This window comes from Chelonia mydas, chromosome 21, assembly GCF_015237465.2.
Source record: "Chelonia mydas isolate rCheMyd1 chromosome 21, rCheMyd1.pri.v2, whole genome shotgun sequence".
Lineage (NCBI taxonomy): Eukaryota > Metazoa > Chordata > Testudines > Cheloniidae > Chelonia > Chelonia mydas.
The window spans coordinates 7,206,916-7,232,380 of record NC_051261.2 but is presented as its reverse complement, the minus strand read 5'-3'; the positions used below and the strand labels follow the sequence as shown (position 1 = coordinate 7,232,380).

The following is a 25,465-nucleotide window of genomic DNA, read 5'->3' as shown; positions in this document are numbered from 1 at the left end:
TTTTTTTTTTTTTTACCCAAATCAAATGTGACAGCGTGATAAATTTCTTGTCACTTAGTGGTTCTCTGGTATGCCATCTTGAGAGCTGGGTGGCTGGAGAGTGCCCAGCCAGTGCTTAATTTGTGCTGGGGCTGAGCCCCAGCATCTCTTTCAATGCAAATTAAGCACTGGCTGGAGGCAGCGGGGCCTACGGCGCCATTCTCCCTAAGGCCGGCCCTGACTAGGCCCAGATTTGACACTGACAGAAAGCTATCCCTAGTGAACTGATCCTTATGTACATTAACAAAATCTCCCACTGTTGCAATGTATTAAATAAATAAATACTCTTAGATGTTTGATCTTCCCTGCTTTTAGTCTCATGAAATTTCATCTTTTAAAAAAGTCTTCAGCCCAAGTTGAGGCAAGCAGTAACCCCCCCACTCCCTCTTCTGCTAGAAGGTCTCCTTACTTTGCCATCCCTTTTCAAGTTAATCCGAGTGGCTGTTTTCATCGTGTCCTAAATATAATCAGAGCCAAACAAAGATCTTTGTCACTTGCATGAGAAATTTGCAAGAGGGTTGTGAGCTGCACCATGCTCAGATGTCCTATATAAAAATTTAACCAAAGTAGTAAGTAAAATATTTGAATTTAAAACTAAACACTGTCAAGCTTAACTCCACTGGATATCACATGCCCAAGAGATCCAGTATAAAGATGACGACATATTCCAACATGAACACTCATGGCTATTGGAAAAAAAGTCACAAAAGAAAACCACACTCAATGATCATAGGCTGACTTGGTCTTTAGCTGTAGGCTGGTTTATACAATATATGTGGTGACTTGGAAGTGATGAAAGGCAGCTCCCCACCAGACTTGTTTGTAAGTAGCTCATTGACAGAAAATGCTGACTTATTTTATTGTTCTGTAGATGTACATTGATAATCTTACTGATCTGAGAAACAGATCAGATACAGAGTAGATATAAACTACTGTATCTCCCACTGCAGATATTTGCCAGTCACCACGTTGTGTTCTAGGAATAAGAATATACCACAACATGGTAAATGCTTTTGAACGTAAGTCCCAGCAAATGAGTCTTTCGTCTTTAAAAGCATGTGTTAAATAACTGTGGAGTCTCAACACTCCCGAGGTAAGACTGCATTATCTTTATCTTACGAATGAGGATATTTCGAGAGGTTACAGGACTGGCCCAAGGTCACAGCACAGCTGTGACAAAACTAGGAACAGATTCTCAGTTCCCTGCTCTAGACGAACCAGAGGGAAAAAAAAAAAACAAAAAAAAACCACACACCCCCCTGTGGGTGTTACCACCTAAAAAAGCCTTACCTGGTTTGGCACTTTGTTATAAAACCTGAACCGAGTAAGCACCAATAGTTCTCAACTCACCTTACTGCCTGGGAGCGGAAGGTACTCAGCCCTTACAGAGCATTAAGTCATTCTGTCCCAACACAGAATTGGGATGTGGAATGCTTTGGCTGTGCCCACAGGGCTGACACAAGTGCTATGCAGCAAGTCATACTTGGAGGAGACACATCTGCTCTCTCAGTCATTCTGGACAGGAGGCAGATTCTGAAGGTATTTGGGAGTGCAATCGTTCAGGTTTAAGAAATGCTTAAGGCACATCTGTTTAAATTTGTCTTTTGAGATGGGTAGTAATAAAAAAAGGGATCTATTTGTGGCTAGGGCAATAAACATAGGTATACACATGCACCCTATCAGTTACATCACCACCACACTTCCAGGCTTCTCTTGGGGGGGGGGGAGATATTGCCTCTTCCAGCTTCCTTCACATTGTTTTACATCTTAACATTTTCATGTGCAATAAAGTTTATCATCTTCTGATAAGACTAAATATGACAAGTACAAGCACCAATAGCATGTGTGCCTCTGATCAGTACCTTTAGTAGCAAGTAAGGCAGCGTCACCTCCAGCTCTGCTATCTGGTGTGCTGGATCCTCACTGTCCCCATGGATTTCCAAGTCCTCCTCTGGTATTGTGTCCCATTGCCCTTGATGGGCTGCCAACATATGCACCAGTTCATACTGCCCAGGCAGCGCCAGACTAATCTGTGTTTGTGTTCCATGTGTAAAACGGATCCGCCGCCTCTTACAGTTCTCCTCACTGCTTATTTTGGTAGTGGGTAGCAGCTTCTCACCCAAAAGCATATTTAGTAATTGGCATTTGGCATTGCAGTTCTGACCAAGGATTAGAAGGCATGGGTGCCAGTTCACTGTCAGTTGGAGGTACTCCTCTTCATGGCGGGGAAAGGATAAGGAAATCAATTGTCCTAGAATTCAAACAAACAGATTGCATTAGGAATGCTGATTAACATACGCAATAGAATGCGTGCCATACAGTTCTGTATCTATAGTCAGCACAGCATTATCTTCAGAAAGGTGCACGCCCTGTACAAGCAAAGCAGAAACCCAGCCAGACACTCATGTTTAATAACACTAAGTATTTACTTGTCTTAAAATCATAGAATATCAGGGTTGGAAGGGACCTTAGGAGGTCATCTAGTCCAACCCCCTGCTCAAAGCAGGACCAATCCCCAACTAAATCATCCCAGCCAGGGCTTTGTCAAGCCTGACCTTAAAAACTTCTAAGGAAGGAGATTCCACCACCTCCCTAGGTAACGCATTCCAGTGTTTCACCACCCTCCTAGTGAAAAAGTTTTTCCTAAAAGTCTTCTGCACCTTCAAACTAATGTAACCCATTCAGGGCTTGTATTGACTTAATACCAACAGCAGAAGTTCCTAAATTTCATCAAAATGAAATACAATGGTCTTGTTAGGAAGGATCTCATCACTGTTTCTGTATTTACTAAATCAATTGAACAGAAAGTTAAGTTGGAATTAAGAGGTAACACTTTGACAAGATCCAGGCAAGCCTGGGTTGTGGCTGGGGAGGTGGTTGAATGAATAGCTACAACTATTAGAAACGTCATATGATCTTTGTAATTGTAATTTTGTACTTCTACAAAGTCTCAGGAGAGAAACTAAACAAATCTTAACATCCCTGGGCTAGCCACCCCAATTTTGCAAGCTGGGTAATGGTCCTAAGAGGGAAGTCACTTGACCAGAACAACATCCCAGGAGCACTGGCACCTGGTCCCATATTTTAACTGCTAGACCACCACCTCGAGACTTGTAAAATTCTTTCTACCTTTACCTGCGTACAATATATTCCCTCATCTTGGCCCAGCATGTGAAATTCACAGATCAGCTTATTCTATAGTATCCCTCAAGATATGTTCTAAACCTCCATAGAAGAGTTCAGAGCAAAGCAACTGGAAGCTTATTACAGCAAGTACTTGAAGAAAAACAACACCTAGACATCCTTCGTATGAAAGTAAGTTTTTAATCGTCTTTCCTCAGCAAGTTAAAAGCCACCCCTTGCTCTTCCCTATTGAGAAGAGAGATGAGGAAACTGGGAAGGTTGACATGATTAAGAGGCACCTACATTTACTGGTGGTAGTGTACCATACTGAAGCGTGCTAGAATAGTGCTTCATCTTGGGGCTTCAAAACAAGATGGAGTGACAGAATTAGGAATGCCATTAAGCATTTTGCAAATGCTTCTCAAGCTGCAATGCCCTGTTTGAATAGAATGCTTTGAGACATGCACCAGGAAAAAAAAAAAAATCCAACAAGCAATGAATTGGTTGAAGTGCCTCCGAGCCCCAGATAAACTAAAACCACCTGACAGTGCGTAACACATCCAAGAGGGTTACAAGAAAGACAGGCTTGCTCACCTTCAAAGCCTAAGCTCATTGACATGAGAAGTGACAGTTTCTGAAGATTCTGGCTGTAACATCAAAGTAGTTACAGGAATGCTACTGTAAAGCTTCCCCCATGGCTAGATATTGATACATTACAAAAACTTGAGGAAATTAAATGCTTTCACATCTGGATAAGACAGGATGCAGTGTAAGCGAGACCTTGTTCACTGGCTGTCAGAGGTAAATATTGTATTGTCGTTCGAGTGAGCTGCAGTTAGATTGTCTGAAACAATTAGGGTTTACTTTTACTTTAATTTTCACTGACTGACTTTTTCCTAATAGATAAAGTGTTGGAGGGGTACATGGGAAGGTCAAAGGTCAGGCTGAACAAATAAAAGTCACAAAATAGTTGACCTGGGGAGGGGGAAGAAGGTCCACATTGTCGTTGCAAGTAGCCACATATTGATCCTTATTTCTTCACTCCTCTTACATATGCCTTTTGTTTCAATACTGGAGGTTGAGTGGAGTAAGAATAGTGCCACAAAATGCAAAATTAGTTCATCACTTACGAAAAAAATACTGATTTTAAACACTACATATGATTTAACTTGAACTTTAATCTAATCTAAACTGCTTTATAATCAAAATTACTACAGATTGTCTATTAAATATCTGCATCTCCCACGCAGCAGCTGTGATATTTCTTGCTGCCATACCCTCCCTCACCTTCTCATTTGAGAAGTCTGAATCACTTGAATACTTGATCCATTAACCTATACTTTGTCTGCTCCCCCGCTTACACAATAAGGCCAATATGAGATGCTCAGCATAACTGAAGAGTTACTGCTCAGCACTGGTTTTGGCCCTTTTGAATTCCTGGTTTGTACAAGATAATTTTGTCCTATACGGCCTGCCCTATAAACCACATCTTAAGGACCTTTGAGTTACGCTAAATCCAACTGCAGAGAAATTCTAGATAGTATAAGAAATTGAGGGGAAAAAAAAAAAAAAAAAAAACTGATATGGGGCCAGATTCTCATTGTGTTCAAAAGAGCTATAGTGATTTAAACTAGCCCAGAATCTGGCCCATGTTTTGAATGAGATTTGAAAAGACTGATATATAGAACGATTCTTCTAGGTAGTGGGATCTGCATAGGTTAAGATTCTTGCAACAACAGTACACACAAACAGGGAAGAGATGAGTGCTAGACTGGTGGTCAATAGCAAAGAGCCAAGATCCACGAGATGGGGCGGGGGGGGAATATCCATGCAAGAAGTTTTCAAAACAGAGGCAAATTTAAATTGGATTCTGCAATTAAGGGGGAAGAGACTTCACAGGGATGTGCTTTTTAAAAACTTCAAACGAAAGCACGAGTTAGGGACAGCAGAAGTAAAAGGCACGAGACTCAGTTTACACCGCAGACTCTGGCATGGAGCCAAGCCAATTATGAAGGTGGAACAGAGTTTCTTCTACTCCACCCCCATCCCATGAATGCATCAAAACAGGACAAGCTACTGATGTCTGTAAAAAGGATAGAGATCCAATTCAATCTAGAGTTAGTCTTAAAATAGAAATTAATGGAATGCACAAGACTTGTTAGGGGTGGAGGAGGAGGAACTTCACCCTGATAAGTAGTGTCGTATGACAAAATGCACCAAGCTCTGGCATCAAACATGGTAAATCGATTTAGAACATAAGTGAATTTGGGGAAGGAATGGCAAAGAAGAAATCTTTCAAAGCTGAAACAACTTCTTATGATTAAAGAATCTCCAAGTTATTTTGGGTTTGTTCATGTATCTATATATTCACTTTGTGCACCCATAAGGGTACTAGAGAGCTTTCTTTTTTATGAACAATGGAAGGATAGTCCTCACATTACAAGGTAACTTGTGATCACCTGTTTCTAGAAACCTGAGCAGATTCAGAGAGTGAATGCTCATGCTGTTTGAGTGTTATCTTGCCAGCCATCCTGATTTGAGTTCACAGTTAATTCCCAAATGGCCTTATAATTTTCATCTTTCCACTGAAAATGCAAGTGGCTCACAATAGCAGCTTACTAATGAAGCACAATGGTAGCATAAAAAGTCAAATGTATGTTATAAAAACTGTTTCAAATAGTAAGGTCTAACAAAGTGCCCCGCGGTTGTATTAATGGCCAATGTAGGATCACACTGCATATGCTCCTAAGTTATTGGACAACAGATTTATTCATCTATAGACAAACTCAGCTCAGACCAGCTTTCCTTGATGGAATACCAGAATCTAATGCATCGATAAGAGCTTTGTTTTCATGGCTTTAATTTAATTGCAATTTAAAGATAGTCTAGTCACCTGGAAAGACACTGCCTTCTGGGACAGCCAAAGCCACCAGATGGAATGCAGCAGTTTCTATGCAGATTACATACTATGTCTTATTGCCCAGTAACAAAAAAAAAAAAACATACAAGCTACAATAGTTTTACAATGTCATTTAGTCATTAGTCATTTCAAAAGCGTGACACTGCACTAGCTTACAGTGAAGGCTAGAGAGTTGTTGATTTCTCTGTAGCAAAGCAGGCAACATCCAAGGTCAGAGATAATAAATACTAAGATGAATGGATGACATTTCTTATTCCTTGCAGCACTGTCCAGGAATGTTTTTCAATCTTTGAGCACCAGTAAAGCTAGTGCCGTCACCCTCTACTTGTGGGCCAAGGGCAAAGCCACATTACAATGCACTCTTCCTTATTTTGATCCACGTGGTCTTCAGGAAGCTACAAGTGGCCTTCTCAAGAGCAGTCAGACAGGGCATTCCCACTGAAGAAGCTTGAGTAGTCAAATACCATGGCACAGAGTCAGGCAGAGTCCAATTCCTCCATCTTCAGGTCACATTGCAAGATTCCTTTAAGTAGTGAGTGGGAGGAACAGCCATGGATCACCGTAGCAGCACCTTCAATCATTGACAAGAGTTTGATTCCTGTCCTACAGTTTCTTTAGTGTAGTCTAAATACTATAACGATAGGCACCTTAAGCAATTATATAGCATTTTCTCCATCTTTCCAATACTATACAATCCATCCTTATCGGATGAATGGGATAACCATCCCCATTAGGAAACAGAGGTATAGAAAGTTTAGGCGACTTCCCCAAAGCTACAGAGCATGTCAATTGCTAAGCCAGGATTCAGATTCTTGCCTTGGGGCCCCGTGGTCAACGTCACTACACTAGTCAAACGAAATACAGACTTGGTGTTCGTACTTTGTTTGACCTTTTTGACTTTTTCCCCCATTCAATGTACTCTAGGTTAGAGGAAAGGCCTTAAATTAGATTGAAACAAGTCCAGTGTTACAGATGGATTTAACTGTCCAGCCAGCAAGAGCTAACAAGGCCAGACTTAGGAGGGGAAAGGGGGGGGGGGGGGGAACACAGTAAAAAAAAAACAAAAACAAAAACAAAAAACACACACACACACACACCTTTATCCATCATACTATTATGCTCAAAAACAGTTGTTTGGCATATATTCCTGCTACAATCTTGCCTAACTATTGCTTGGGAATATACATTCTAAACTACTGCATTTCTGTGTCTAAGTACAGGGCCTTGTTTTTTATTTTAATTTCATTTCAGCCTTTTTGTCCAAGAGGAGCACCCAATTGAATCTGCTTCCATTCAAAGATGTTGCATATAATATACATGATATTGTTCAAAATGCTGAAGTGCACTGGATTTCAGATTTGGCTTGAGAGTTACTACAAATATCTAGGTCAAATGAACATGTTATTGTAGAAGTTTTATGGACCAAATCTCTCATATGCTACTTTATTAACAAAAGGACAGAAAACCCTTTTACAAACGGAACCTCTGAGGTCATATGGCAGTTATACAACATTTCACAAGAGCACTGAAACTTTGGGAAGAAGAAAAAAAAAAAAAACACTCTGCTGATTCTTCCAGAAGTTTATGGAGTCCTGATTGTTTGCTTGACTAGACATTTAAAGGAGTAAGTATGCTTTTGTCTTAATCCAACACCTGCCAGTAAGATAACCTGGATCCCGAGATACAGCATGAAATGGAGTCCCACCACCATGCTACGGACCTGCCCTTTCGTCCTGGAGTAGCCATGGTAGAGCCCCTGCCATGTTCACCCGCACCCAAGAGGCTGGGGCAGCAGCATGGCAGACCTTTCTGCCCTCACTCCCACTGTCAACAAGCGTCCTCTGCCCCTAAAAGGCAGGGCTGGGACACTCAACACTTAAGCCAGCAGTCAGGATGGAGCGGCCAGACTCACCATCCTCTTCTCCTCCCACAGCGTACAGCTACACAGCAAAAACTTGAGGCAGCAAGTCTCGGAGCCCAGGTCAACTGACTCACATTCACATTACAGAGCTAAAAATAGCAGTGTAGACATGTTTGGGCTCAGACTGGAGCTTGGGCTCTGAAACCCAGGCAGGTATCTTCGTCTACGCTCTACTCTAAACCCAGACATCTACACTGCTTGTAAGCCCCGTAGCATGAGCAGAGTCAGCTGACCCAGGCTCAGACTCAGTGCAACGGTTCTTTATTTTGTGGTGTAGGTGTACCCACAGCCTCACTTGATGGGGTAGTGGTAGTGTACCCCCCCGTACCCCGAGGAGCACTGCATATTGGTAACCCCATAATGAGATGAATGGGACCGTTTACCACACTCAGAACTATTGTCTCAGGCAGACATCCCTGAATCAGTTACACTTAAGTCACATTTTCAAGTTTTTTTCATAGCCATGAGGGCTAGAAACTTGCTGTTTTACATAGATGCCAAGATTCTTGTGTAACCACAAGACTTCAGGAGCAGCAGCAGCCAACACCTAGATATGGGCCTGTCTAGTGCCTATTCCTCAATTAAAAAAAAAAAAAAAAAAAAAGCAGCGTAAAGCCAGTGCAGAGCATAGAACAAAGAGCCCTACCAAAAGTTGCCAATATTTCTCCAAACCTACCAGATATTTTCTTCCCTTCTACATCTCCATTTCTCTCCTGTTCAACTCTAAAGCATTCTGGGATATGCTTTCTATAACACTCCATACAAGATGATGCTCTATACTGAATAAAATCCTTACAAACAGGAAAGTTTGGAGGAAAGTCACTACCTATTTTGGTCAAATTTCTCTCAGATTTCTGTTGCCAAAGTCAGTTTAAAGATTAAAAAAACAAAACAAAAAACCCTATCTGCACTAGTCACACAGGCTGATGACCATAAACCATCCACGTTTTGCAAGTGTTAAGGAATGCCGATGGGGTTTGCATTTACCACTGGCAAGAGGAGTGTAACATCTCCAGCATACTGCTGGATTAAAGATGGGGGAAGGGAGAACTCCACCTATCACTGTGCCTCTCTGCACTTAACCAAAATTAACCCTCCAGCATCAAGGAAGTCTTCTGGAGAAGAGAGAAGTAGAAGGCATAAAACCACCTTTTCAAGTAGCTCTTTATGTAATATTTTTGATTTGCGCCTGAGACTTTAAAAACTCATATGCTTAGATTTAGACCCTTAAAAAAAAAAGTCTCAATCGCCATGCAAGCCATTAAGCCACACAACCCCCTTGTCACTTACATCAAGTACCACTGTTGTACAGGTGGCTAGACTGCAACCTTGGGCTAAACCCTCAATGCCAAAAATAAAACTCAAGCGGGCAGATTCCAAACCTGCTGCTCTATGGCACCTAACCCAAACTTGTCCTCTTAATCTCATCAAGTATTTGTAATTAGAAATAGTTGTCACAAGACTGAATTGAAGGGGGGAGGGGGATGTCATTTTCTGTGCTAGAACTAGCTTGACCTCCCAGTGACAGTTTAATACAAAGACAGCATGCTCAGTTCCCTCTCATAATTCTCTAGCAACTGTCCCCAACAAAGAAGTGGTGGAAGGCGCCCTAGGCCAGAAGGGAGAATTGCTACAATGCAGTGTTTGTAATGGGTTGTAGGGACAGAAAAGAAAGTTCTCTAGCTCTAAGATAAGCATGGACAACCTCACTGTCCACAAATAAAATGGACATCATAAAAGTTCAGGACAAGAGCCTTACACCTACAGTGAGTGCGTGAAAGACATGCACAAAAAGGTAGGAGTTGAATTCATGCCTTGCTAGCAATTTCCTACTACAACATAGAACTTGATGTGGAAGTGCAGAATCTGGGGGCCTTAATCCACTGTTGATATGTCGATTAAGTGAGACATCACAATCAGGAGAGGAGAGTTTCAGGAAAGGGTACAGCAAAACTATTTATTTTTTCTTGTTGGTCGGCTCACATAATTTACATTCCTGCAGATACAGAGCAGCTAAAATTCAAGGCGAGCGTTCAATTCAAGTCTTGAGTTTAGAGCGCTTTGTTTTGGTAAGATTTCATTTCTACAACACAGGCCCAACATCAAAACAGAAAAGACTTCCACAAACCATTTTTCCAGTTAATCAATTCCCTTACCTGAATCTAGATTTATTAGCAGATGGCATCAGTGAAATACTGATAAACAAAATAAATTTGTTTACTTGATGGTAGCAAAATGCATGATGTTGTCAAGCTGCAAGAGGACATGTTCCTGAACAAGTGAAATGCCAATGCTACACATAACCTGATCAGGTTATCTTCAGAGGCATTTGTTATTCTAGATAAGCTTTGTGTAATTTTAAACTCAACAGTGGATAGATTTTTATAATGTTTACATTAGTATTGCAAAAGCCTTGTCAGAGTCTAAGTAGTTTTCCATATGAGCAGGCAGATGCTGTCCAGCCCCTTATGCAACTGTAATTTATCCAGCCCTGAGAAGTAGGCAGCCTTGCAATTAAATTTTGCTCTAGCAGCCAGCAAAGAATCTTATTTGCATACCACCTAATATACATTTAGAGAGTGACAGGGAAGCAGCCACAGAAGTGACCCAATATTGCCAGCGGGGAGAAAAGGCTTGTTCACTTAACATCTGCTACTTTTCAGTCTGCAAGTTTGAGGCATTTGTGTGGCACCATCCACCACCACTTCACAAGCGTCATACACTGTTATTTTACACATTATAGTAAAAGCAGCAGTTCTCAAACTGTGGGTCAGGACCCCAAAGTGGGTCACAACCCCATTTTAATGGGGTCGCCAGGGCTGGCTTAGACTTGCTGGGGTCCAGGGCCAAAGCCTGAGCCCCACCATCTGAGGCTGAAGCTTGAGGGTTTCAGGCCTGCATGTTGGGACTCAGGTTACAGGCCCCCCTGCCTGGGGCTGAAGCCCTAGGACTTGAGCTTTGTCCCACTGCCCCCCAACCCCCCGGTCAGTGGGGCTTGGGCTTTGGTTCCCCCCCCGGGTCGTGTAGTAATTTTTATCGTCAGAAGGGGGTCGAAGTTTGAGAACCCCTTGTAAAAGCAACTGCCCTACAATGACCCACTTTAAAAAGAAAAGTTTGTTCTGACAAACAGCTTGCAGCACAAGATCGGTACAGAAGAGACGTTTGAATCCTGGATGTCAGATATTCTTCCCTAAAATTACCTTTGCTTCCATTCTGTCATTTGTGGTGTGCGTTGTGATACAAGACAACCTAGAAGCAGGAAGTTTAACAGCTGCCTGGTATCTGTGGTTAAAACCTCTGCCACTATAATCAGTCTGAAGAGGACATTTAAGAGAAACGCAGAGCTGGGATATCCAGTTCATCTACACAAAAGATCACAGAGCAAGGGCTGTTTCTCTTAATTATATATTCATGTTTAAAAATAAAAACCCTTCTCAGGACTTCTCTTGCATCAATACCGCATTTTACTGTAGGAATGTTACAGAATTGCTGCTCATAGGAAAAAACATGGAGAACAAGCCAGATTGAGTCCAAAATGCTGTTCTTTAGGGAAAATAGAGTGCCATATTTATGAACAAGTGATGCTTAATTGCCTGATTTGTATTTTAGGTTGTGCTGGATGTAATCTTAACTGTCAAATTAACTTGGTTTTTCCAATAGCTCACAGAAAGACCATAAATCACACCTACATCTTATCCGATAAGCTCTTATAAGTCTAGTAGCAAAAGTTTATCAGTACCTGGTTGGTAAACATCAAAGGAAGAAACAAAATGCTGCAGAAATAATGCCATCTATTTTGTCACTAACGCCCTGTCGATAATGAACCGGTACGCTATGCCAAGTGGTTGCTGTGCAGCCAGACAGAGCATTGTGGACTTAACTTGTAGGTCCTGACCACTGGGAAACTACAGAACCCAATTTTTGGAAGAGCCGGGAGCATTGCCCAGGTATCCTGGTCCAACTCTAACTTGAGTAGTTGTTTGCTCACCTAATAATTCCCTTTTGAGTTTCCATTGGATATGGATTTCTTCTACTTCCTGCCCTAAGTTACTATAGAGTGGTAGTGTTTAAACAGCTGTTGTATCACCAAGGGTCTGCACTTCAGTGTCAGGTCAAGTGATTCCTGTAAGTATCACATACAAAAAAGTTATGGAGTACTTGTGGCACCTTAGAGACTAATCAATTTATTTGAGCATAAGCTCAACATAACAAAAGTTATGCAGCATTAAGGACACTAGGTAACATGCGTCTTGATAAGGCTCAGGGATTAGGTTTAGTTTCAGAGACACACTTCTCACAAGACTCAATGCGTTTCATAACATTTTCACCTACAAGAGACTAAGCACACCCCAATACTTTGAGAGAGCATTGAGAAATGATGTGATGCTAATGTTCCAGAGCTTTTAATTGTTCATCCTTCAATTGATAATCAGATCAGCAATGCAACATCACCATGAATACCACATGCCAATACTTGAGCAGCAAGTTGGTTTCATAAATGGAAGAGCCTTGATCATATACCTGGTGGACATATGAAGTACGACTAGTTAAAAAGAGAGTGGGCTTTGAACACACTAGAAGTTTTAATAAGGTGACCTAAGGAAGTTTCCATACATCAAATTGAATCAGACATGAGTATAATAGTCTTAGGCCTTGTCAACACTACTGGGGTAAGTCGACCTAAATTATGCTACTCCAGCTACGTGAATAAAGTAGCTGGAGTCGACATAGCTTAGATTGACTTACTGTGTTGTCTATACCATGCTGTGTTGACGGGAGAAACTCTCCCGTCGACTTCGGTACGCCACCGGAACAAGAGGAGTAAGGTGAGTCAACCTGACTGCAGAGCGCTCCCTATTTAGTGAGTCTTCACTAGACCCACTAAAAATCGAGCTTCCATCTCCGCAAAGTGTAAACATGGCCTTAGACTACATGTTTCACAGGCTGCACTTTCAGGAAAGTACATTGTCTCACTGAAAGCACAGGAAGAAAATCTACTATGTGGGATTCAGACCATTTCAAAACTACTTATAAAAATGGCCCTTTCTATGCACAGTCTGGACCATCATCGCCCTAGATATATGTACAAGATTCCCCTTGACTTCAACAATTACAAATACACTTTCCCCCGGTTCCTTGATGCTTTTGTAAGCATACACGGCATTTAATACAATCTTTTCCACAGGAAAACTGCGTTATCAACACCATCTAAAAGGTCTTCAGTAGAATCTCTAAAAAGCCACCATAGACCAGATGGCCAGTTAGTGTGTGGTTTTGTAACAGGTTTGCTATGAAGGGAACCTGCTTAAACCAACAGCTATTGTGTTCAGCAACTCAAATCCTGAGGAAACAATGAGTCCTCTGATATTGGGAAATATTTCCCAATACTACTAACTTAAGTCTGTTAACATTTGACAAAGAGGGCTATTATTTTAGCCTACATTACAATTAGCTATCCATTAATCTAATTTTACTAACATCATTCAGATTAGGGGCAGCACACTTTGTTAATTAGGTATTAAGTGTCTAAGCAAAAACAAAAAGCTGTGAGGTTTACCGGTCCATAATTCAGATCATCAAGTGTACGACAGCAACGCTCAATAAGTCTTACTTTTATTAAGAAAAAACTTTCCACCACAAAAGTGAGGCTCACAATATGAACATCTTCCACCTTCGACGTTTCCCCAACTCCCCAAACAAAGATTTGACCCTGAAAATGGAAGAGTGCTCAAAACTCCATTAGGGACTTAGCTATTGGTACTGATTTTACCCAGATGGCCCTCAGTGATGGGTAGCAGTATAAAACCCTCAGATATTGAGAAATGATTCATTTCTTCTATTGAAAAACTTGAAGCTGCATCTTGAACACCAAAAAATGCTAATTTTGTGGTTTACGCCTTTCCAGAATTCATACCCACATCAGACTAGCCTCAGCACTAACTGCACTGAAAATTTCAGCCAACTCTGGGTAGCAGCTTACAAAACATTGGGTTTGAAAGTTCTGAGACAGAGCAAGAAGTGAATCATGTCTTAGCATACTTACAGACCTACTGCACCTTAGATTGGAATGCAAGCTTGTTCCACCAAGACCTAGCATGAACATATCAAACTTAAACACTGCACACAAAGTCATCACTGCAGCTGTAACACTCAATACAGCAGGACCTTGTGAAGACATGTTCAAACAAACAATTTGTAAGGATTCTTCCAGACTTTCCTTGACTAGTGTGGAAAGCTATCACAAGTATATGTATGCTCTTGCACACTCACCCCCACACCTCTCACCAAGAATACAGCAGCCTAAAGAAGATGAATTACTGAGTTGATCAGAACATGCCTGGTGCTACAAGCTTGTATATTTTCATCCTTCTTCCTGCACATAACATCCATCAGTGACCAGCATCCATTCAACAAGTTAATCTGTTATAGTTAGTGTAAGTGATTGAGCCAGTGAATTAAATCAACTACGATAACACAAAAAGAAAAGGAGCACTTGTGGCACCTTAGAGACTAACAAATTTATTTGAGCATAAGCTTTCGTGAGCTACAGCTCACTTCATCGGATGCATTTGTTAGTCTCTAAGGTGCCACAAGTGCTCCTTTTCTTTTTGCGAATACAGATTAACACGGCTGCTACTCTGAAACCTACCATAATACAGTGTCAACTCTTGACTAGAGTATGCATGCTCAGAGCAAACTTGGAACTTACACCATAGACAAAAGACATCCATAGCACATGTGATACCAGTCTATCACCAGGGGCTTAATTATGAAGGTGGTTTCTGTGCTGTGCCTATACTGGACTGAGATAGCAAAACAATTCAAACAAACCTCTAAACAGTAAACTCATTAAGGACTGTCCTTCTATAAATATAAAAAAGGTTTGGAAAGATTACATTTTTATCAGTAATGGTTGGTAAACTTTGATTTCACTGTACACACATGAAAAAATATTTCTATCAATAATAACTGAAATTTACAAACAGGCAAAGAAAAATGCTGTTTGAGAACTTAAAGTTGAGGAAATTTACTTTATATATTTTGACATGTGACATTGCAGACATTGAGATTTAAAAAGTCAATCACTGTTGTCACACACAATTTCCTGCAAGTGTGAAAATTCACATCAATAAAAATAGGGGAAAAAAACCACACAAAATTATGGGTTTTAAACAACTGAAAATTTAAATTGATAAAAATAAAAATGCTTAAAAAAAAATAAAATAAATAGTATTGGTCAAAATTGTAAAAAAAATTAAAATTGCATTCACCAAGCTGAAATATAAACTGCACCAAACAGTACTATTTTTGCCATACCAAGAGACTGAAAGATACTGGGGGCAAAGAAATCAAAGGGAAGGTTCACACAGCACTCAGAGGACACAGATGCAGTTGGTCAGCATAGAAAGGTTCAGGATGATGGGAGAATCTCAAACCCCAATTTCCGTAATAAGTCACTGGTATGTCAGATAATTTTTAAAGCTATTTACTAGGAAACGAGTGAACCAAATCCAGAGTACTGCAGATGATGAAGTGCGCTTATGGCAAAAGCAATTATGCTGATTTTACTGGGGGAATTTACACCACATCAGTTGATGTTATAGGACAAACTTCAAATAAGTACCCATAGGGAAGCTTCCAAACATGTGGGTCCTATTTAGCTTTTTGATGAAAATAGCTGATTCAGGACCAAGAGTGTCTCACCAAAATGGATTTTATAACTCAGAGTCACAACTACTTGGCAAAACAAGTCTAGTTTGCTGAGGGCATTTCTTCACAGATTACAAATCAACTCACACATGCACCCATCCATTAAGAAAAAAAGAGCTAGAGTTTCTGCTACACACTGTACTTGCACTGGCTTCTTTGACATTCACTTAGAGATCGTTAGCGCATAAATAGGGCAGAATTTCACCTTCACTCTTGCAGTTATCCATTTCTATGCAAAGCCAAGTTGTGCACTACCTATGGCTCATCTCATTTCGGAATACAACTGTATTCCCTATACTGCCAGTTTTGGTTTTATCAATCAAGCAATACAGAATTTTTAAAAAGCACCTTCTCTATATTCTAGGCACCCAAGACAGAAGTTAGAAGTATAAGTGAAATCATTAAGAAAATATCAGTTCCACAGCCAACCATATGAGGCCAACACACCTCAGCAATAAAGGTAAAACAGCGCTTACTGAAATCTACAGAATAGCTAGTCGGTATCCGTCTGGTTGCCCGCAGCTTGGAAAAATTCAAACACTTGAAGCCACACTCCTTAAAGTTCATGAAGCATCCCAAAGTACGTTTAAGGTACCCACCTCCAGCATCAGAGAAACTAGCTGAAGAAGAAATCATTAAGATTTAAGTGAACAAGGTCCACCTGAAGCGACTTCACTTTCTCCACCAACAGAATCTCTCCTCCTGCTCCAGAATCCAAGGAGAAGAGACCCTGGGTCTGTAAGTGCCATTGCAACTGAGAGATTCTCACTCATGGGCCTAGAAACGTATGGTACCATGAGAGCCTTTGAATCTGCAACTCAAGACTAAAATTAGATGACAAGATTTACTGGAGAAAGGATATTCCTTGTGGTTAGTATTGCTCATTTGCCATGCCCAAAGCAGCAGTTGTGCCCCATTTAAAACTATTTTACTACCACTAAGTTTACAGCAGCACTCAGAAACCCTGACCAAAGCCAGCGGCTCATTTGCTAGGCAGAGGTAAGGATGATCCCTGTCTGAAGGATTCACAATCTATTAACCAAAGAACTGGCTGTACAGCAAAGATGAAATCTAAGGTCACTCACAAATTTGGTTTGCGGGCACCAGAGGGGAAAACCACTGCAGTCAGTCACCCAAGTTACATTTTAATGGAGGCAGTAAGCTATGGGAAACCGATAACTACACTACTGACCTTGAAAGAGTTATAGAAGCTAAAGTTCTGCATGGGTGTAAGTTTCCTCCTATCATGAGCGGTGAAAAGCTTCCTAAAAGTGGGGGGAGGTCACCAGTGCCCAAACCAGGTCCCCCCCATAGCACCCCTTCCCCCAAGGCTCCCCCATCTCTACCATTCACCCTTATGGCCAGTAAAAGTCGTGGAGCCATGGCCCCGTGACCCCCACATTCTGGCACCCCATCTCCTATGCTATACAAAGGATAGCACATTTTGAACACAGCAGCACTATGGAGTTGAAGAGTTCCAGTAAGGGGCATTTCTGCCCTGTATAGATCAAGTGCACCCCTTTGATCTATTACATAATTTAGAATATAAGTACATAGATTGAAAGTGCCCGCGAAGTGCCCTTACCCCCACAAAATCATTTTGCAGATGTCTTTTAAAAAAAAAAAAGACCACACATACATATATATTTACACACACACACTTTGCTAATCAACATGCCAAAGCAGACTCTTATAAGAGCAGCCATGACTATACTGATAACATGGCCACTGTCTTCATGATATGTGGAGCTGGGCCCTGTCTATACCTTATTTTAAACCCTGTAAGCCACAGCAGCATTTCTCTCATCTATTTGAACAGGATCTGTCAAAGCAGCATTGAGCCAGAGTAGTGCCAAGTACCACCCAGCAAGTAGTCTAATAGCCTTTTAAAACTAGTCTCAGTGTTAGGAATCTTGTTTTCATATCTTTGCCATCTCTAAGCACAATGGTGTCCTCAATCCTTTGGGGATTGCTGCAATACAAATAAAGCAAGTGGTTATTTTAAGCATGATGTGTAACCTTGTTAGATGAACAGGAAGCAAAAACAGGTCATAAAAAAGCCATGACAAGCGTTCTGTGGTTGCTGTTTAAGAACACTTTCAAAAGAGTAATGATCAATAGTCGTATATACAGCATTGTACAAAGTCAAGCGTAAAAGTGCTACGCTTGATGTTCTGTTGTCAGTTCTGAAGCACTGCTACAGCGGATCAAACTAACCTCTGGGTTCATCTCTAGATGCCTATATACCAAAAAAAGAGGAAAATAACTGAACTTCACAATAGGGTCCAAAGTAAGACAGCCAAAACATTAAGAAACCCAGGCTAAACGGTTTTAGGTTTCAGAATGATATACCTTTCAAATAAACTGCTGGCAGAGCTTGAAGAGAACAAAACTGTGTTTATTGGAGGACCAGATGTAAAAGACCAGGAGAGTGAGCTAATCACCTCAAGGTAAGGATAGGGACATTGGGCAGCATGGCAGTTTCAAAGTCTGTTCTCCAAAAGAGTGTCTGAGGATTTCCCTTCCTTTCCACACAAGTCCCATCTCAAACCTTCCCCAGCTCTCATGGTATGGTAGGGTCTTGTTTCAGAAGAATTCATAAGGATGCTAGGTCTAGAGTAAGGGAAACAGTTTCTCAAACAGTAAAAGGGATTGTTAGTACCTATTTACGAGTGCATCCCTGGTTACTTTATTTAATTAAGCAAAGTATGCAGCCAAGTACCTCTCCCATGAATGCATCTTTTTGCAAAGTATGGTGTTTTCTTTGCTATTTATTTTGTTTAAATTACCGCTGAGATACAAAATAAAATCAGGGTAACCATTGTTGCTATCCTACCACATATGCCAACAATGCTATGTTCAAGACCACAGCATTCCTTATTTAAGAGCCACATATGTTCATTCCATTTACTCACCTTGACTACAACATCAATTCAGATTAGCTGTCCATCCCACAATTCAATTAGATCACATTCCATTCCATGCAGCACCTACAGATGTCACCTTTTCCTCTTTGCAGGTACTCTAAACACTATGGGTACCACAGCTCTCAATTCCTGATTACTGCATGGTTTCTCTTCGGTACCAATTTTAAAACTGAGTTACGTAAGGCATCTTCTCTTCAGATTCCATTTGTATTTTGCAATTTGTTAATCACTGTTCAGTGCAGTAGACACAGGATTCAGTTTCGTAAGGTGCACGTTACATAGGAGATATCTTAATTGATCTCTTTTTATCAGATGGAGCAAACAGCTTGCCCTATCACCACTGCCAAAAGGGGACCAGTTTTCAACTAGAGTTATGGCAACCCTAAACAACCCTTAGTCAATTGTCTGGTGGGTTTTATTTTGCCATTTCTTTACATACGAGAGTAGAACCTGGTAGCATCGATAAACCCCTGATCAGAACCCCTGGGAGATTCCATTATGTAAAGACTCAATATGAAACATGACGGCTAGGGAAGACAAAGAGGAACAGCCAGAGTTTTGTACAAGAAGCAGCTTTAACACTGAAGTAGGCTAATGAGAAGCCTCTCTTTAGAAACATTTTTCATTATTATAAAACCACAGTAGAAATTTCTTGATACATGTGTATCTGTGACAATGTCTTGTTTTTAAACCCAAGACACACAAACAGTGATGCTACAAAGGTGTTCTCCCTTTAACAGTAACTAGCATAATCCCCAAGCTTCCATCCTCTGAAGTTAATTTTGCTTGTATTGCTGACAAAGAAATTACAGTAGTTGTCTTAGTGCTTGATGCACACTGGGTAGAGGAGACCCATCCTTTAAATCTGTGATCATTCATTTGTCCATTACCAACAGCTTTTAGCTGTCACCCTCCTAATCCCCAGATGTGTTAAGATTTGTTTTAAAAGTCTTTCAAATACAACATGAAAGACAGGACTCTCAGGTCCCACAACCAGCCAACTATTATTTTAACCTCCTTTTTCAATAAAACTAGAATGGCTGCGATTCAGCTTACCAGATGCATTTGATACTGATACAGAACAAAGTGAAGGCAAGCTAACTTTTAGATAGCTTGTTTCCCAGTGGCTTATTTGGGGCCAGGTATTTCTATAATGTTATTTTAGAACACTAGCTGCCATGATTGAAAACAAGCTAGGGCTAGGTTTGTTATTTTTTATTATTTTAAATAGACCTCTTTGGATATCATCACCTTTTGAATTTAGAAAGTAAACTAAAAGTGTAGCATTTCAGGAAGTCTATCTCAACCTGGACAATAAAGACACTAGTATGTTTTACTTCCCGATTCACATGCACTGTACAGAATGCTACAGCATTGAAGACGCAAACTCTGCAAGGCGAGTGCTTTCCTGAAAAATCAATAGGAGCTGTGCTCCTTGATTCCTAAGGCACTCTAAAAGTCTCTCCCCTCTGTTACAATTAGGTTCTACAAAACACGAGTTCAGGCACTAAGATAATAACTTTTTCTTTTAAATATTTTAACCAGAAGAAAGCAGCCCCAAAATCTCACACAGTTATATCAGCTTTAGACACCCATCCAGGAAACACTTAAGCACATGAAATAACATTATGCAAGCAAGTAGTTCCATTCAACCAAGTTGATTACTCACATGCTGAGGTAACACGCAGGACCATGACCTTAGCATGCATGCAGCAGATGCTCATGTCTTGTCATAACTTAAGACATTCTTATATCTACAATGGCAGGATGTTACACAGCCACTGAACAAACTGCAGTTCTGGACCAGTCATTGACACTATGTACATGGCCACAGTAACCTGCCCAGTGACTGCTTAACAGTCTGCTCAGGCCTTCTTTGCCACCTTGATATCTAAAGGTCACGTGATCGGACATTCAAAACTAGGTAGTCATGCAAGGGCTCATGTTGGAACAACAATGAAAAACAAGTTTCAGAGTAACAGCCGTGTTAGTCTGTATTCACAAAAAGAAAAGGAGTACTTGTGGCACCTTAGAGACTAACCAATTTATTTGAGCATAAGCTTTCGTGAGCTACAGCTCACTTCATCGGATGCATACTGTGGAAAATACAGATGTTCTTATACATACAAACCATGAAAAAATGGGTGTTTACCACTACAAAAGGTTCTCTCCCCCCACCCCAGTCTCCTGCTGGTAATAGCTTATCTGAAGTAATCACTCTCCTTACAATGTGTATGATAATCAAGTTGGGCCATTTCCAGCACAAATCCAGGGTCGTCCCCCCCCCCCTTTTTTTTTTTCCTCTCCACACACACAAACCCACTCTCCTGTTGGTAATAGCTTATCTAAAGTGATCACTCTCCTTACAATGTGTATGATAATCAAGGTGGGCCATTTCCAGCACAAATCCAGGGTTTAACAAGAACGTCTGAGGAGGGGGCGGGGGGTAGGAAAAAACAAGGGAAAATAGAGACTGGGAGTGGCTAAGTCATTATGCAAGGTAACCTATTTCCCCTTGTTTTTTCCTACCCCCCCCCACGTCTTTGTTAAGCCCTGGAGTTGTGCTGGAAATGGCCCACCTTGATCATCATACACATTGTAAGGAGAGGTTTCAGAGTAACAGCCGTGTTAGTCTGTATTCGTAAAAAGAAAAGGAGTACTTGTGGCACCTTAGAGACTAACCAGTTTATTTGAGCATGAGCTTTCGTGAGCTACAGCTCACTTCATCGGATCCGATGAAGTGAGCTGTAGCTCACGAAAGCTCATGCTCAAATAAACTGGTTAGTCTCTAAGGTGCCACAAGTACTCCTTTTCATTGTAAGGAGAGTGATCACTCCAGATAAGCTATTACCAGCAGGAGAGTGGGGTGGGGGGAGAGAAAACCTTTTGTAGTGAAAGAAATACTTGTGGCACCTTAGAGACTAACCAATTTATTTGAGCATAAGCTTTTGTGAGCTACAGCTCACTTCATCGGATGCATACTGTAGAAAATACAGAAGATGTTCTTATACATACAAACCATGAAAAAATGGGTGTTTACCACTATAAAAGGTTTCAGAGTAACAGCCGTGTTAGTCTGTATTCGCAAAAAGAAAAGGAGGACTTGTGGCACCTTAGAGACTAACCAATTTATTTAAGCATAAGCTTTCGTAAGCTACAGCTCACTTCATTGGATTCATCTGATGAAGTGAGCTGTAGCTCACGAAAGCTTCTGCTCAAATAAATTGGTTAGTCTCTAAGGTGCAACAAGTACTCCTTTTCTTTTTACTGAAAAACAAACAATGTAAAATTTCGAATAACCTAACAGTTTAAAGGGGTGAAGACAGGTACAGTTTATGCCCTAAACTGAGAGGTTTTTAAACAAGTTTAACACCCAAAAGGAAAAAGTTTACATTATAGAAGTCAAAAATATCACTGCAGACAGTTTCATTTGTATTTAAACATTTCTCCTCCAATGTTTGCAAGCCAAGTGTTTTCAGTATTGTGACAATGCACAAATCACATCAAAGCTGGCTAAAACCAGAAGTGAAACTGATTGGTTTGTTTCCTATTGCCTCGGAAACTAAAAACAAAAACCACAAAAAATAGAATGTAAACAAAAAGCATCAGTGGTAAGAAATAGATTGGATTTTTAGAGTAGCCCTTTCAGTCTCAGGTGTTCTATATAGAACACTTTATTTTGAGTGTGACAGATTTTAAGTCTCACAAGAACAACAGATTTTTATATCAGGATGTTTAACAGTTGGGGCACAAGGCCTATTGAGCAAAAAGCTAATAAAGAAAAACTTCATGTACACTTCAGGAATTACTTCTGAGTGCACGGAAAGGTTTATAAAGCTGTTAATTGCAGTAGGTCCTTCTCATAAAAGATATTCCCTGGAAGCTGAACTTCCACATATCATAAAAACAATGAGAAATCCTTGTGATACCTTAGAGGCTAACAAATCCCACAAAAGCTTATACCCAAATAAATTTGTCAGTCTCTAAGGTGCCACAAGGACTCCTCATAGTTTTTATCAGTAAAAACAAACACAGCTACCCCTCTGAAACCTGTACATACCATAAAGAGGTTTGTATCATGGCGGTTTACAACCGCTCATAGGTGGGGGGGAAATGAAAAGAATTGAACATGGTTACTTCTGAGACCTTTTACTGAAGCAAACTGCAATGTACATAAATCATTCAATTTTACAGTAATCGCAAAACTACCACCAATCAGCACCCATAATCTCCTAGCAAGAACCTCACCTCCTTTAATTTGCCACCACATCTCACCTTTTGTATCAATGCCCCCGTGTCACACCGAGTTTCCCCTCTCCTCCCCAATACGCCACTGGAGCTCAGCGTGCTCAGCCCTTTCCTCCTTTCTGTGCATCTCTCCCTCTGTCTCCCCCACCCACATCCACACTTTCTACCCCGTTTTTGTTGCACCAGCGCCATAAACCACTTATTCTGCCCAGAGATCAGCCCTATTCTTCCCTGGAATACACCGCCCCTCCCGGCCATGACCCCCCCCACCCCAATACACCGCCCCTCCCGGCCATGACCCCCCCGCCCAGCTCCCCCCCCCAATACACCGCCCCTCCCGGCCATGACCCCCCCGCCCAGCTCCCCCCCCACCCCCAATACACCGCCCCTCCCGACCATGCCCCCCCGCCCAGCTCCCCTCCCCATACACCGCCCCTCCCTACCATGCCCCCCCGCCCAGCTCCCCCCCCACCCCCAATACACCGCCCCCCACCCCTCCTACAGTCACGCACACTCTACCCCACGGGTCCCCCCACCGCTCCCCACCCTACACATCACCCCTAAACCCAGCTTTGCGCCACAGGCTCCCCCCGCCCACGGAGGCTCCACCACGCGGCCCCGCCCCCCGAGCTGCCCCTCCCCCCTCTGAACCCCACCCCAGAGGTGCTCCCCCCATTAGCCCAGTCGGGGAGCTCCCCTCTCACCGGCCTGCAGCACGCTGCCGCTGGGGGCGCTGTCCCGAGAGCCGGGCGTGGGGAGGACGGCCGGCGGCGGCGGCTCCCCGGGCCCGGGGGGGACGGCCACGATGGGGAAGGGCTGCCCCTGGGAGTACTTGATGTCGCGGAAGAACTTCTTGGTCTCCCGCAGGTTGTGCTGCAGCCGCGCCAGGTGCCGGTTGTAGTGGCCGAAGCCGCGGCACAGCTCGCGGATCACTCCGCCCCCGGTACCGTGGCCCCTAGTCGGGGGGGCGCCTCCACCGTCCATGTCCTCCAGGTCGGTTCCGCTACCCCAGCCCCACCCCGGCGGAGACTCCGCCGCTGCCAGGCTGTAGCCTCGGCCTCCTTCTCCGCGAGGGAACAGCGCCCCGCGGCCGGGCCCCGCCGCCGTCTTCGCTGGCAGCGCCGCGCCGAACCGCAGTGCGCACGGAGCGGAACCTTTATCCGGGCGCCGCGGAGGGAAGGGGGAGGCGGCGGGTGGGAGGACCCCCGTCCCGCAATGCACCATGGGGGTGGTAGTCCTCTGCCTAGGGTATCTGCGCGTCTGATGCAGGGCACTGTGGGAATTGTAGTCCTCTAGTGGGGAGGTGCTTGCTGCGGCGATTGCCCCTCGGTGCACCATGGGATGTGTAGTCCTTTGCAATAGGATTCCTGATCAGCGCTGCATTGCCGTCGCCACGCCCCTTTGGGGGGGGGTGAGCCTCCTGCTGCAGGGCCGGCCTCTTCGCGTGGGGAGAGACCCATACGTGAGGGGCACATCATCCTCTTTCTATGGGCAGAGAGGGCAGATCCCCTTGCTATGGGAAGACACCCCTCTATAGGGGGCGCACCCCCTTTCTAGGGGGAGAGAGGGCAGATCCCCTTGCTATGGGGAGACACCCCTCTATAGGGGGCATGTTCCCTTTCTAGGGGGAGAGAGGGCAGATCCCCTTGCTATGGGGAGACACCCCTCTATAGGGGGCATGTTCCCTTTCTAGGGGGAGAGAGGGCAGATCCCCTTGCTATGGGGAGACACCACTCTATAGGGGGCACATCTCCTTTCTGTGGGGAGAGAGGTCAGATTCCCTTTCTATGGGGACCTTTATAACTTCTATTTATTGGGGCAGGAGGGTAGAAGGATACTTTCCCTAGAGGCAGGTTACCCCATAGCAGCCTAGTACAGGGTTTCTTCCTCTGGAGGAGCTGGTATTGGACACTGTCGAAGATGGGATATTGGATTAGACACACTACCAGTCTGACCCAGTCTAGCAATTCCTATGTTAAGCTGCAGCTCAACGGTAGGGAAAGGGGATGGGAAGTCTTGGCAAGGACACCAGGGCAAAGATGAGGAGCTGCATACTTACAAAAACGGTGACAGGAACTTTTAGTGCACAAGGAGACCACAAAGAGCCTTGAATTTAAGGATGAGAAAAAAATGCTTTTCTGTTCCGCTCTATATAGGTTCTTATAGCGTGCTTATCCCCATAGCATCTGAGTGCCTTCCAGTAGGGCAATAAGTGACATGACTTAATATTTGTCACATGTGGTTTGTTCTTTCTCTCATTCTCTTCCCAGAGGGAAAATTGTGTGTGCATTATGGTGTTTTGGTGTGATAGGGCTTTTGTTGGTGGTGTTTTATGAACATATTGCCACTGAAGATGTTTAATAATATTTTTCCCTCTTCTCGCACCTTTCATCAAACTACTTTACGAACACTATTTAAAGTCCCAGCTGATTCTCAGTGGGCAGAACCTTGTCATTGCATGGAACCCCATGGACATTGTAGGTGTAGAGATTTGCCCATAATTTGTTTTAGCAGGATCAGGGTCTAAATCCTACAACAGTTCTGGTGAAGCAGGTAAACAGTATTATCTCCATTCTG

The 25,465-nt window shown here is 42.6% G+C and overlaps 2 protein-coding genes across 2 annotated transcripts in view; one reads left to right on the top strand and one right to left on the bottom strand.

The window, feature by feature from the left end:
- Nucleotides 1-24,140, bottom strand: part of DSTYK (dual serine/threonine and tyrosine protein kinase) — a 60,270-nt gene extending 36,130 nt beyond the window's left edge. The window contains exons 1-2 of the mRNA XM_037885375.2: nucleotides 23,593-24,140; nucleotides 1,902-2,290 (exon numbers count right to left, since the gene is read on the bottom strand). Of these exons, the coding sequence (XP_037741303.2) occupies nucleotides 1,902-2,290; nucleotides 23,593-24,112 (909 nt within the window). The 5' untranslated portion in view covers nucleotides 24,113-24,140. The remainder of the gene's footprint in view (nucleotides 1-1,901; nucleotides 2,291-23,592) is intronic.
- TMCC2 (transmembrane and coiled-coil domain family 2) overlaps nucleotides 23,745-25,465 on the top strand; it is an 88,854-nt gene continuing 87,133 nt past the window's right edge. Inside the window, exon 1 of the mRNA XM_037885376.2 lies at nucleotides 23,745-23,881. Coding sequence (XP_037741304.1) covers nucleotides 23,871-23,881 — 11 coding nt within the window. The 5' untranslated portion in view covers nucleotides 23,745-23,870. The remainder of the gene's footprint in view (nucleotides 23,882-25,465) is intronic.